The sequence below is a fragment of the Acipenser ruthenus genome, chromosome 22 (genome assembly GCF_902713425.1).
Source record: "Acipenser ruthenus chromosome 22, fAciRut3.2 maternal haplotype, whole genome shotgun sequence".
Taxonomy (NCBI): Eukaryota; Metazoa; Chordata; class Actinopteri; order Acipenseriformes; family Acipenseridae; genus Acipenser; species Acipenser ruthenus.
This window is the reverse complement of record NC_081210.1, coordinates 661,044-674,579: the sequence shown is the minus strand read 5'-3', so window position 1 is coordinate 674,579 and position 13,536 is coordinate 661,044. Positions and strand designations below refer to the sequence as shown.

At 41.5% G+C, this 13,536-nt stretch overlaps 2 protein-coding genes across 3 annotated transcripts in view; both read left to right on the top strand.

Annotated features, from left to right (window-relative positions):
- Nucleotides 1–1,252: 1,252 nt before the first annotated feature.
- On the top strand, nucleotides 1,253–7,303 carry LOC117973812 (HUWE1-associated protein modifying stress responses-like). 2 transcript variants are annotated; one of them, XM_034927078.2, is made up of 5 exons: nucleotides 1,253–1,762; nucleotides 2,911–2,994; nucleotides 4,305–4,568; nucleotides 5,250–5,366; nucleotides 5,463–5,575. In XM_034927078.2, exons 1-4 carry the CDS (start codon nucleotides 1,561–1,563, stop codon nucleotides 5,357–5,359), a joined length of 660 nt encoding a protein of 219 aa, XP_034782969.1. In that variant the 5' UTR covers nucleotides 1,253–1,560; the 3' UTR covers nucleotides 5,360–5,366; nucleotides 5,463–5,575. The 2 variants fall into 2 exon arrangements, with proteins under 2 accessions (XP_034782969.1, XP_034782968.1); XM_034927077.2 differs by lacking the exon at nucleotides 5,250–5,366 and having other exon boundaries at nucleotides 1,257–1,762; nucleotides 5,463–7,303.
- A 2,446-nt stretch (nucleotides 7,304–9,749) lies between these two features.
- Nucleotides 9,750–13,536, top strand: part of LOC117973765 (transmembrane protein 104-like) — a 14,585-nt gene continuing 10,798 nt past the window's right edge. The window contains exons 1-4 of the mRNA XM_034927002.2: nucleotides 9,750–9,796; nucleotides 11,135–11,185; nucleotides 12,914–13,035; nucleotides 13,434–13,524. Of these exons, the coding sequence (XP_034782893.2) occupies nucleotides 11,156–11,185; nucleotides 12,914–13,035; nucleotides 13,434–13,524 (243 nt within the window). The 5' untranslated portion in view covers nucleotides 9,750–9,796; nucleotides 11,135–11,155. The remainder of the gene's footprint in view (nucleotides 9,797–11,134; nucleotides 11,186–12,913; nucleotides 13,036–13,433; nucleotides 13,525–13,536) is intronic.

Sequence of the window (13,536 nt, the reverse complement as noted above, 5' to 3'; positions counted from 1 at the left end):
CTGCAAACTTGGATTACATGTAAGGTTAGGGATTTGGAATCTGTATGTTTAATATTGATCATTTTGCATTTGTCTGTGATTGTCGCTGCTGATGACAACACATGAATGAAATGAAATGAATTCTTTCATCGCAGCATTCTCCCTAACCTCTGCCAATACCGGGCTCAGCAGGCAGCGCCATTCCCTTTCGTGAGACACCACTCCCTCTGGTGGTGGAGAAGGGGAGTGTAAGGATTTAAATGCCTTTGCACGTCCATAATATTTAACTGTAAAAGTAAAGAAATGAAAAATAAGAGTTTGATGTCAGAGATCAATATGGGTTACGGCAGATATCTGAAAGAGAATCTCACAGTCAAAAAGATGCAAGGGCCACATACATAAAAACAAAGAATACACAGTATTCATTCATTCGTTACCTTACTACCACGAAACCGAATTCGAATGAACACGTGCGCAATAACATTTCATCATTAGTTTGGGACTGAAATCCAAGCCTGACCAATGAAAGCATGGTTCATAGCGGGGCTTTACTAAATCACAGCCAGCCGCTGGAAATATTGATATCCACTGTCTGACAAACCAAACAAATACAGAAGAAGATAAACCAGTAAGCACGTGTTCCAGTTCCATAAACAATACAAATGAAACGGGCGTAATATAATATTACTTAATTATCAAATGTTCACTTTTAATAAATCATGACATGTTTCCGAAAGTCCATGCCATGCAAATGTCCTCCGCTCAACCGCTTCCTGTATCTAATAATACTAAACTGTATGATATTTGCCATGACTCTGCTATATATATATATATGCCTTATTTTCTTCACAAAAGCACTGTGCAACGCGGGCTGCTTTAGTTAAAATGACTGTTAAAGGCACGGTTTAAAAACACGCGACGCCTCTCCGGTCTGTACATGTGAACAGCAACACGACACACCGGCTCAGGTGTGTTTGCGTTACCTGCACGGATACACGTGACTGTTTGCAGTTGGGCGGGGTCTCTGACTGCTGTCGATCTGACGTCAGCGCGCTCGCTTTTTTTTTTTTTTTTTTTTTTTTTTTTCCACTGGGGCAAAAGTCTAACAACCCCGAGTCTGCGCAGTCCGCTCCACTGCGCCGGCCCTCCCGAGTCTGCCAAACTGCCTCCGTCTTCTCCATTGTGACGTTCTTTGACAAATGCTTCCCCCCTCCGCCAATCGAATCTCGCATGGAAATTCAAAAGCCGGAGCAAAGTGGCCCTCGCGACCAATCAAAAACGTCTCTCTTGGGCCAGGGGGCGGGGACGTGAAAGCCAGCAGGCTGCGGTGCGTGCGCATTATAGCGTCAGGTCGGTGGCGTAACTGGCTCAGTTTGTTTGGAGTCCTCGGAGGAAGTCGGTCGCTGTGCTCGAGTATGTGTGCGTGTCGTTGTGTCAAACAAAAGACATCAATGCGCTCGTCGATTATTTTACATCAAGTCACGTTCCCCACAAGAAAATAAAAAAAAAAGGGTATTCCTTTTTTTTTTTTTTTTTTTTTTTTTAAAAAAAAAAACCCAAAAAAGACCGCCGAGCTCGGTAATGGAGGAGAAGAAGAAGGAGGAGGGGGAGTCGGAGATTCAAGAGCACGGCCCCGAGCACTGGTTCTCGAAATGGGAGCGGCAGTGCCTGGCTGAGGCCGAGCGGGAGGAGCCGAGCGAGGAAGAGGCCGAGGGCGGCCAGCAGCAGAAACTGTGGCACCTCTTCCAAAACTCCGCTACCGCCGTGGCACAGCTTTACAAAGGTCTGCCAAGCACGGTGGACCGCCACACCTTACTGTTCTGTTATTATTATTATTATTATGAAGTATAAATTACGAATAACTATATATATAACAACACAACCTGCTGAACGCTTTAACTCAAAATGAAACGAGAGAAGGCCGTTGGCTTTGATTACAAACACAATTGTTAATTATAATTTGTCACAGGGAGTCTGTCGGGGGTGGGGTGGTGAATTTAATCAAGTTTTTTGTATAAATCGGTCCAAACCTTATTCATATAAACAGGACAGCAAACAAAATGGCGAAGGAAACAATAACCGTAGCAAGGATAGTTTGCCATGAATGTGACACCAAACGAAGCGGCCGCGTTTAGAGATGCATTTTAGTTTCGATAGTTTAGCTGATGCCGTTGAGATGCGTACGAGGTACGCGTTTGTAATATGAAGTTTTTTTTTTTATTTTGTAATCTAGAAAGAGAAAAGGAACAAAATGGCGAAGTCCTGGGAGGAGTTCTCGAGATAACAATAACTTGGATATTTTCGTGTTGAATCGGTATTTCCTGGCCGGGGATATTTTGTCGTGGTAAACGCGTATAGCGTCACAAGATTTATAAAGGGAACCCGTGAATCGAGTCTGAAGTTTTTATTATTATTTTTGTTTTAATGGTTTGCTAAAATAAGAGGCAAAACAAAATGGCGAAGTAGCCAAAGACTCTTAGACGAGATCTGATACTTTTACCATTTGGGAACTATCATTTTTTTTGAAGTAATTCTCTTTTAAATGAACACGCGGTTAGTTTTTAAAACGGTGAAGACATCGGTGCTTGTTATTTTAAAATGCCCCCGAGTAACACACAAGATCTCGGGCAAATCAAAATGGCGAAGGGAAGGACCACGATAAACATTGAACAGTTGTCAACATAGGATACTGTTTTAAAAAACAAACAAACAAAAAAAAAAAACTGTTTCAAGAACAAATATGAAAACAACTCTAAAGTATAAATGTCCAAACACTAGCAATTTTTAACCTTCGTTTATTAAGAATGGAGACAAGTTTAGACAAAATGGCGATATCAAATATGGCTGTGTTGAGTTAAGACTTGCTTGGTGAATCTTGTTTTTTTTTTTTTTTTTATTAACTTGCCCACTTGTAACTTTTCACCCCCCCAGACCGCGTGTGTCAGCAGCAAGGAGGACTGTCTCTCTGGGTACCTTTTCAGAACGCAGCAACGGCAGTCACTAATCTCTACAAAGGTACATTCTTTGTCATATTTAACTAGTTGTAATAAATAAATAAATAAATGAATGGCTTTTGCAGTGTATATGTAGGTGATGAACCCGTAATTACAAAGGACACTGTTCCCCATAAATGTATTGGGTTGACAGTCTTATTATACAGTTGGGTTTTTACTGGAGCAATCTAGGTAAAGTACCTTACTCAAGGGTACAGCAGCAGTGTCCCCCACCTGGGATTGAACCCACGACCCTCCGGTCAAGAGTCCAGAGCCCTAACCACTACTCCACACTGCTGCCCTTTTTTGTGTGTGCTTTTTTTTTTTTTAATAAGAATATAACCCTTTTTTCACAATCATCTTGTCTAGTTGATTAATTGAAGGAGTTCTCGGTATATGAAGTTGTAGAAAAGGCTGGTTCTTGTGGTGCAGTCAGTGTAAGCCAGCGTAATGGCAACCTGGACGGGAAGACGAGCTGTCTCCACCTACAACCACAAGCGCAGTACAGTGTATTATCGGCCCTGGTCTGTACTACTGGAGAGCAGGGTCAGGGTTTTGAGGAGCGGTCTAAACTGCAGGATAATGGACTAGTGCAAAACACAGGAAAGTATCTGTACGTTTTGATTCGAGTCTCTGGAGACTTGACATGTTTGTGTTTTATGGTAACTTTATTCACATGTGCCACACTGTAGTTGACTGTCGGTGTTTGCGTAAGGGCCCATCACAGTGGAAACTCCAACATTCACATTCCTGCTGGTTTCAGTTCCTCTTAACTGTGCTCATCACAAGTTAAATATGAGTGGATACTTCATGAAATTAGAATAACTGAAATAGCGACATGTTCCTTGGTCAGTTTGAGTTAAAATGGAGGTGTCACGGATCCCCCTTTGCAAAGAGTTGCATGACTCATGTATTGCTTCCTCAGAGCACCAGGCTCCCTGTGACTAGCAGTTTCACTCCAGCTGCATTCTCCATTAACAGCCTGTTTCAGAGTTCTACAAGCAGTGAAACAAACTTGAAGCAGGGGAACAGCTGTTTTCTGTGTGTGTATGTATGTATATATATATATATATATATATATATATATATATATATATATATATATATATATATATATATATATATATATATATTACTCCAATAATCCAAATCTCAAGTCAGACATGCAGTGTGGGACAATTTATGAAGTCCAGTAAAAGAAAATTGAACAACATTGTATATGCAGTTTACTGAAACACTATTTTCCGCCCCCTCCCATTGCAGGATGTAACTTTTCTGTTTGTTCTAGATTAACTATGATTGGTTATTAACTCTGTGTGTTTTTGCTCTCAGAAAGCGTGGACGCACACCACAGAAGCTACGACCTCGGAATTCAGATCGGTTATCAGCGGCGCAATAAGGATGTGTTGGCTTGGGTTAAAAAGCGCCGGAGAACAATACGCAGAGAGGACTTGATCAGCTTCCTGTGTGGAAAAGCACCTCCTCCCAGGACTTCTAGAGCGCCTCCGAGACTGACTGTAGTATCACCTTCAACAGAAACAAGCTCGTCTGTAGAGACTGATTTACAGCCCTTCCGAGAAGCCATAGCTTTGCATGGTAAATTCCAACCCTTTACACTCTGCAAGTAAAACCATACAACTAAAACCATCTTAAATTGGTGTGAAAAAAACCCCTTATTTTGGCTATCGGTTTGTTTTGGAGTAGAAGAGCCCCATTGCACTCCTGATGTGGAGATGATGTTACTGCATGGATAGAACGAGCAGGGGATTTCCATTTATTACTTTTTTTGCTATCTTTAGAAACAATATTTGTGTCCCAGACCTGCTTTCTATGGACTTTGTTGGTTAAAAAGCCGCTTTACAAATGTATAGCTGGTATATCTGCACCACATGGCTGTCATACACACATGGTACAATTGCTGTGTGGAATGCATGGAGTCTGTCTTTATGAACACTGCATTGTACTGTGGTTAAAGGAGGAGAAAAAGCTTGATGTAGCTGTAAACCCAGCACCATGCTTGTTTTTGGAGAGGTGTGTTGTATTTATTTATTATTTACTTCTAAGAAGTCTAAACACTTGATTTATTAGAGCCCCAGAGGTTGCCTGTGTAACTTGGGTCCATGGTGGTTGGGTCTGCTTTCAAGACCTTTGTTTTGATTTGTGTTGAGAGAAAAAACAAGTCTGATTCCACCAAGAGGAACTGTTTTGTTTGACACAAGTTTTTTTTGTGTTTGTGTGTGTAATTGACTTGGACTTTTCGTTGTTCTTGGAAACCAGCCTCCTGGGGCTGCCCAGATCTCCCTGACCCTGAGGGGATGGTGGAGGCTGGTGCCTGTACAGATGTACTGGAGAACTGCAATTGTGATGAACCTTTTAGCACACTCTAGGGTTAAAGTATGGAGACAGTTTGTTTACTACTGTATTGGTAATAATAAAACACTGTACAGCCAAGTCGGAATATTAAATGTGTTTTTTTTTTTTTTTTTTAAGGTCTCAGTGGTGCAATGGCCAGCATCAGCGTTCGCTCCAGTACTCCAGGGTCCCCGACCCATGTCAGCGGGGCGTCCAACCCCAGCCGCAGGAGGAACGGGCTTCACGATGTGGACTTGAACACTTTCATATCAGAAGAAATGGCACTCCACTTAGACAATGGTGGCACTAGGAAGCGGACCTCAGCCCAGTGTGATGTCATCACAGACTCCCCAACTCATAAACGCAATCGAATGATCTGAACTCGATTCGTTAATTAGAAAAAAAAAAAAAAAATGCACCGTGCTGCTTAAAAGCCACTTCACCCTCAACACTTTTTCTTGAAAGGAAACAGAGGGCCATCAGAACCTCCCCCCCCCCCCCCCCCCCCCACCTCTCCCCAATCACATTAAACAAGTGAATTCAATAGTGATTGCCATAAAGGAAAAGTTACCATCGCATTAGATGCCTCTCTTGTAGTAATGGCTTTGTGTTTTCCACTCAAGACAAAGGACATCTCAGTTATTTGGTTAGTACTTGGCAAGGTGATCATAGGCAGAGTTAAGGCTGAGGTGACCTTTCTTGTATCCTGTTTAACCCTGACATTACTTTGGTTAGGTGTTTATTGCCTTTATTCATTTATCTGCTGTGTTGAGTGTTTGCTTCAGCAGTATTGCCAGGTAATGGCTGAAAGTCCTTTTTTCAACATAGCGCATTGTCGGATGTGCAGCCTTCCACTGGTTTGTTTTTCTTTCTTGGCACGACGGTTCTTTTGACACAGCTGGCTTCTACAGTGCCAGTTTGTAAGTTGTAAGGATATTGGACTTGGAGTTGGTCTGAAGCAGCTGCTGATTCTGGTGAATGTGTGGAATTGTGAAGAGGTGCAATGATGGTCATGCAAATAATACTTTGTACAGTGCAGAATCAATACAATAATCTATTGGATTCACATGTGTGTTTTTAGTGCTCCAGAGTAACAATATGATCAGATGTTTATTCTTTACTCCTACTCAAGTAATCTTACAATCCTTAACTTTTGTCAGCAGTCTGTTTTTTAATATCTAATGAATATACTTAACATTTAGGTGCTGGTATGAAACATGGGGTACATATTGTGTATAAAAAAAATAGTTGGTATCAAAGTGTATAATAATAATTCTTGCATTAAAGAAACCAAGCTTTTAACTTTGGGTGGCTTCAAATGTGCTTTAAAACCGGCAGTGCGGGTCCCAGCAAAATAAATCTTGCACAACAATGCAAAAGGACGAATAAGGCTCTCCGGAGCACAAAAAGGGCTTCCTGTCCTGTATCCGAAGTGAATGCTCACAACAGTTGCATGGTATTCAAAGCTGGTGTAAAAATGAAGACGGGTTGCACAGGCTTATTTTGGGTGGGGTTGATTTCCTGAGCGCGCACACCTGCATGCTTTCAGAAAGGCTTGCATCTATCTTCAGCACCTTTTAAGCGTTTACCTGAATCGGTGGGTTTTTGGTCACCACACTTTTTAAAACGTTCAATGAATCCGCTCTTGATTCGGTATTCCAATGAAGTCCTTCACAGTTTATACCTCCTGTATTGTGTACTTTTTTTTTTTTAATGGAGCACTAATCCTTGCCAGTGTAATGTAGCCTAAACTATTTGTGTTGATACATCACCTGCAATGTGTCTCGTTCGATATCTGCTTGTATTGTTTGCAGTGTGGCTTCAGAGCTCTGACCATGGTAACCAGTGTGCAGACCTGCATGGGAAGAGGAGGGCAGATTGCGATTTCAAACTCCTGTCTAGCAGGTGTTTACATCAATTATATATTTTACAATGTATCTTTAAATATATCCTGTTGCATTAAAAAAACAAAATGATCACACTGCGTAGTATTCTGTCAATGTAAATACTGTATGGGTTTGTTTTGATCTTATTTAAAAAAAAAAAAAAAAAAAAAAAAAAAAGTAGAATTGTGTTTTATAATATGCAAAGTAAACTATTATGCCCTTCAAGTATTAAGTCCTGCGTCTCATTTAAGTTTTTAAAAGGCTTTTTATCATATAATGTGTGTATAAATGTAAATCTACATTGGGAGTAGTTGTGGCTGCTTCCCTAGCTCATGTCCTGTCTGTATATCTAACAGAAGCCATACTGCTTGGAATACATACAAGATTTCACTGCTAGGTGGAACATTTTGCTTTGTTTTATGTTTTGTTTTCTCTATTTTCAGAAGAACATGCACACAGTTGCTGTGTAGTTTAGTGTGTGATTAATATACGTCTACCTGGATATTTGTTTTGAAGAGAACGTTCAGGAATTATAATTTGCCACTACCAGTTCAAGTGCAATGCATCAGTCGTGCCCATTCCTGCAGGCACTAGGAGATTTCAAGCGGTTTCTAATAAAAGCCCCAGTTTGTTGTAAAGTGTGTTGTTTTTGGAAAGCGTCCCCTCTTGCATCTCTTCATCATGTAAATGGCAGTTCCTTGATGAGTCCACTTCTCCAGAGTGCTGGAGGCAGAGCTGCTGTTTACAAGCCCAGTGTCTGGTTGAACACAGCACTCGCACACGCAGGACTTGCTGCTGAAAATAGAAAGCAAACTAATTTAGCATCTCCACAGGGATATCATGTGTGAACACATGACCTGAAGGTCACGTGCAATACATTTTTTCATTGTCACAATTGCCTGCTTGCTAATATATTAAAATCAAGATCACTTGATCTATGTAAAAAATATCCAATGATACATGCTTTAGTAATACCTGTTACAAGGTCCAGGCCTTGGCAGCTCAAATAGTCCGCTATAAGTACTGTGGGGAGGAAAAAATAGGTACCAAGCAATGATGTGCCTGCAGTGTGCAATGCCATTTCATTAATCTCGGCACTGTTCACGCTGTCTTGTATTTAAGAACACTGGACCACAAGTATTGTGCAAACAGGTTGGTACCTCTATATTTATTCAAAATAAACAAACAAAAGCCTAAGGAGTGCTAAACTAAACTTTGCAAGTCATTTCATTATAAACTGGATGGCTAAGGTGTTTACCAGCAACAGACACATGCTTTTATAAGCGTTACACAGTCTCTCTACAGCCCTAGCCTCCACATAGACATGGACCAACCATTTTGACCTGCTTAAATGCCTGCCAATTGCAGGCAAGTGTACTTAATTACATTAGTGCCAGGTGATCAATTAAACAATTAACCCTTAATCAATTAAACACGTGGCTGTGCAAGCCACATCTCTGTCAGCAATGGGGCTGCAGTGCTAGTATTAGAGATTTGAACCTCCAAACCCTTACCTGCTTGGTTAAAGTGGAATATTCAAATTCTAAATAAAATATCGCGGTGGATTTACCTGTATATGAAAAAATGGAAGGGGAGACTAATCTTAAACAGCAAAGCAGATCTGTTTATATATTTTTATACTTAAAAAGAAAATTCAGCAATAGACATGTTGGAGGCGACCTGTTACGCACTTTCATTAAAATGTTTTGCAAAACGTTATTATACCAAGGGCTGGATGTCTCAAAATAGTTACATTCTCAAAGAAATCAAGTAAAAACAACTACTCTGGTAAATTTTCCCATTACTGAGTTTTTAACAGTGTATTTTTGGTCAATAACGTTGCCAGACTGCAATATTAATAAAAAATCAATCAATAAATAAAAAATGCGGTTCTTGCGCCATCTTGTGGCATGAACGCAAATCTGCAACACTTCCAATGAAACATTGATGCAGGCAGTGCGTGAACTGTCACAACCGGGGAAGGTTTTTTTTTTTTGATAAGCACTGCAAGTTGTTAAAACGCTTTCAAGATTTGTGTTAATAAAGCAGCCTTTGGGAAACGTTCAGTTTCACTCACTGATCTGGCAACATTTAGAAATGTGTTGTTTTTTTTTAAATAAATGTGACTTGTTAAAATTGTTATTGTACAGTATAGCGTTACCGTGCAAGTCCTTTGTAAAGATAGGACACGTTTTAGGAACGTTCTAACCGTTAATAAACACAACTTTTTGCTTTCATCAACTTTCCAGTGTTGTTAGTTTGCCTGATTGTAACATTATTGAACTAGGAAGAAATGACTTGAATTACATTTCCTTTTCAGTGACAATAGACTAGTGTGTTAATACTGGTAATCATTGTGTATGCTGAAGCTGTGGACAGATCTGCAGTATTTGCATAACTGAGCTCCCAGTTACATATGTGACAAAGGCATCCATTTTATTCCAATCACTTTAATCTTCACAACCCTGCTTTGTTTGATTAGTATGTAATGCAAACTACATTAAAACGAGGGCTCAGAGAATAGGATGCAGCCACGGCACTCATTTCAGCTGAAGACGGATCAGCATGTGAAGGCAGCTAACTCAGGTATGTAGCGCAGATCACTTATTTAATTTCAGCATTGCTCTTGAGAAAAACGTGCCCATAGTTAAAGTATAGTGAAGAGTCATGAAAGAAGCATTGTAGAGCCCAGAGAGGTATAGTATATAACCATGGTAAACTATGGGGAAAGCATGGGGAATTGTATTTGATTGTCAAGATATTGTTTTGTAACACCCATTTGGGATACAGTTTGGCCAAGAAAAATCATAACAAACCAGGAATGTCACTCTCGGGACAAAATCCACACAGCAGATTAAAATGCTTTGGACGAAGTGGGTCATGCTTTTCAGTGAACACATTGGAGTGTTAATTAGGTGGTGGAGAACCCAATCAGGTTTGGGCTTATTTGTCAAATAGCTCTCTCTCTCTCTTCTGGGTATTCAGCAGCATGTGTGAATACATGTGCTTGTTTATATAGGGGTGCAAGCAATATTACCTGGGGGGTGATCACAGTACAGTATCACCCTGGGCTAGGATTCTGACCTGGAGGCATTCATTATTAGATGGGAGTAGGGAACAGAGCCCCTGGCTAGATTCAGAAGACAGGTGCACAAGCCTGCAGGACTCATGCTGGGTGCTCAGCCCCAGTGTTTAATGCAATGTGATCTGTCATCATTCACACAAGCCTCTCCAAGGTTGAGTGATACATTGAGAGGACAAAAAACAAGCACACCAATGGGGCTGGGGAGAGATCTAGCCTTGTGTTAGACAAGTGGGGATTACAGTGGATTCAGAGTGGATCAGCAAGCAGGGGTTATAAACAGGAGAGGTGTGGAAGGAAACCTCCCCATGGCAATCAAACTGAGTTTGCAGGACTGCATGGATGTCCTTTAATATGTCCTTGAGTAGCCCCAGTGTTTAGGTAACAAGCTCAGGTGTGTCTTATTAGAATCATAGTAATACCTGGAGAATGGATCAAACTGCTATGAAACGGGAGTCTTATTTGCATCCCTGTTGTGTGAAAAATCGATCGTCTGACTTGTCTAAGTGTCCTGTTACGGCCAGCTAAACTGGTGTTCTGTTTAACCCAGCCCTCTAGCACTGGCCATTGACAGCAGTTCAGTGATCATGTAGGTGTGTGAATTGGATATTAGACATAGAACCGCAGCAAGAACTATAATGAAGAAAGCATGAATACACATACAGGAAAAGCACAGTACTGTACAGTTAGAGACAGCACAATGGCACCCTCTGCTGGAGAAATGTATGCTATACAAAGATCTGCTACAACCAGATACGGGCTGGGATAGGCACACTGTGGCATGTCAGTGTGATAGAATCTGTGGATGTTTTTTTTTTTTTTTTTTTTTTTTTTTTGTACAGGTACAAACCAAAGACTGAAGGATGGAAAGTGACAGCCAGTATTCCCTCCTGGTAAGAATGTGTTCAATATTCTTCTTTGGAGCAGATGTCCTATTGTGTGATTATTGGGGCAGATATATCAATGCAGAACGACTGGAGTGCGGTATCACTCGGACCCCTTACTGATTACATATTATGGAATCCTCGCAAAGTCTTATCCAGAGCGACTTATAATTGTTACAAAATATCACAGTACAAAGTATCACAGTAGAAAATATCACAGTACAAAATAGCACATTATAGAACGCGAGGGTCACGCAGCCCAGGAGAATAGCAGGGGAGGGATTGCTGTGAAAGCGGGTTCACAAAATGCACCTGCATTGCAAACACTACTGACTGCGCAGCTTGTTGAAGTACCTGCATACTGAATTACCCTTCAAGGACTAAGTCAATTAAGAAAGAAAGAAAGAAAGAAAGAAAGAAAGACAGACAGACACACTTGAGGCTCTGCTTCTGAAGCTGTGGTGTCTTTGTGGTTGAAGGTTAGCCAGGCTGCCAGAGGCACCCTTATCTGCTTTCCCTGTGGTAAATGCAAAGCATAGCAATTACTGTGCAAAATGACTGTGATAAACTTTACAAGGGTAATCGCCCCAGTAGCGTGCATGCCGGCGTGCGAGATAACAGTGCTTCCAGAGGTATGAGCTTCAGGGCTCTACATACAGTGTAGACTGAGTACAATACATATACTAGGAGAGTTCAGGAGTTCATACTGGGGTTGTCCTGTTGGTAGGGTTAAAGACATCCACTGTGCTGAAGTGTAAGATAATGACTGCACTAGGCTGGTGGTATATGTTTAAGTAAGTGAGGCTGAATTGTTATCGTAAAAGAAATGTTAAACGGGCAATGCGCAGGGATGTGTACAATATTGATGGAGTCTTAAAATGCCCCAAGCGACGCTTTGCTGAATTTAGCATCATCTGTTTACTCCTACCCTCTAGATAAGCTTTCTATTCTGCCTGTCCTCTTTGCTGGTAAATACATTTCCACACAGTGCTGTACACCCCCCCCCCTCCCCCCCCCGCCTGCTGCTTCAAAACAGCACACAGATACAGACTGTATGTAATATAAAAAAGTATTTGCATCTCTTTCAATAATTCATCTTTCCTCCCTCACGGCTCCATAGCACTTCCTTTAGGGGCTTGTTATATAATAATATGCCAGATAGCTGCAGTTCTTGACGCTCACCCACTGGACTCTGCTTGGAAACATGAAGAATCAGGTGCCCTGCCAGCAGAGGAAGTTAGTCTGCTCTGCAGCTGCAGCCCCTACATACACTCTGGAAGGTAGAAGCTCCATCACAACCCCAGTCTCAGGGATTCCAGATGCTTCTGTTGGATCCTGCTAGAATCCGTTGGGAATGTGCTCAGGGGGAGTCAGTGGGGTCTGAACTAGAAAAGCTCCTTATTGTCAAACTACTTGAAAGCATTATTTAAAAAGCGGGCTTTTTTTAAAAGCACATTTCAGGAATGGAAATAAGACTCCTATTGCACAGCAGTTTCACCCGTCCCAGGTTTCATCCCCAGTGTGCATGGGTAACAAGCTCAGGTGTGTCTGATTAAACACACAGTCAAACCAGGAATGGATCAAACTGCTGTGGGCGGGTGACCTTGATGGCAGTGCTTCCTCCGCTGCCTGTAACCCTTCTCTTCTTCATTGCGTTGCTCTGCATGTTCTTGGAGGGAGGATCGCGCTGTTATGAACAGGAGTTAACGGATTGCTCTCTTGTATTACTGTTTGCAGGTCGGCATGGCGTACTTATTTAACACTATGTTTGGGACCGGGATTCTTGCGCTGCCAAGGGCCTTCGCGAGCGGAGGGTGGCTAGTGAGCACCGTCACTCTGCTCTCCTCAATAGCACTGAGGTAACAATCCTGATAACAGTGTCTGCCCTGAGTAAAAGGCCATTCAGGGGTATTGGGTTTGTTTAATGTAATGGCTTAAAATGTATTATTTTTTGTTTGAGACATATGAGGAATAACAGGCTCCAATAAACAATACTGAGAACATACAACTCCCACTGGCGTAGCGTTCCTGTTTAAATGGAAGGAAGCACGATGTTTCTTCAATAGAAATGGGATGGATTACTATGGCTTTTTATTTTCTCTTAATATATATTTTAACCTTCATAGACGATCAGTTAAGAGTAAACAGTTTTGAATGATTTTTTTAAAAGGAAAGTCATTTAAGGATATTGAAATGGTCTCTTCTGATTGGGTTTGAGGCCCTGGCACTGACTGGCTGTGAACCCCTTCCTCCACAGCTACGTCACGGTGACATTCCTGATTGAAGCGATCGCCTGTGCCTGCGGGAAGACAGCCGGGAGCGAGGAGACGAGAGAAGGAAAAGGACGAGTGAGTTGAAAA

Excerpts from the sequence above, each read along its gene's own strand:
- LOC117973812 (XM_034927077.2), top strand. The coding sequence starts at position 1,561 with ATGGAGGAGAAGAAGAAGGAGGAGGGGGAGTCGGAGATTCAAGAGCAC. Across the intron at positions 2,995-4,304 it reads AGTCACTAATCTCTACAAAG|AAAGCGTGGACGCACACCAC; the intron begins GTACATTCTTTG and ends TTTTGCTCTCAG. Across the intron at positions 4,569-5,462 it reads AGAAGCCATAGCTTTGCATG|GTCTCAGTGGTGCAATGGCC; the intron begins GTAAATTCCAAC and ends TTTTTTTTTAAG.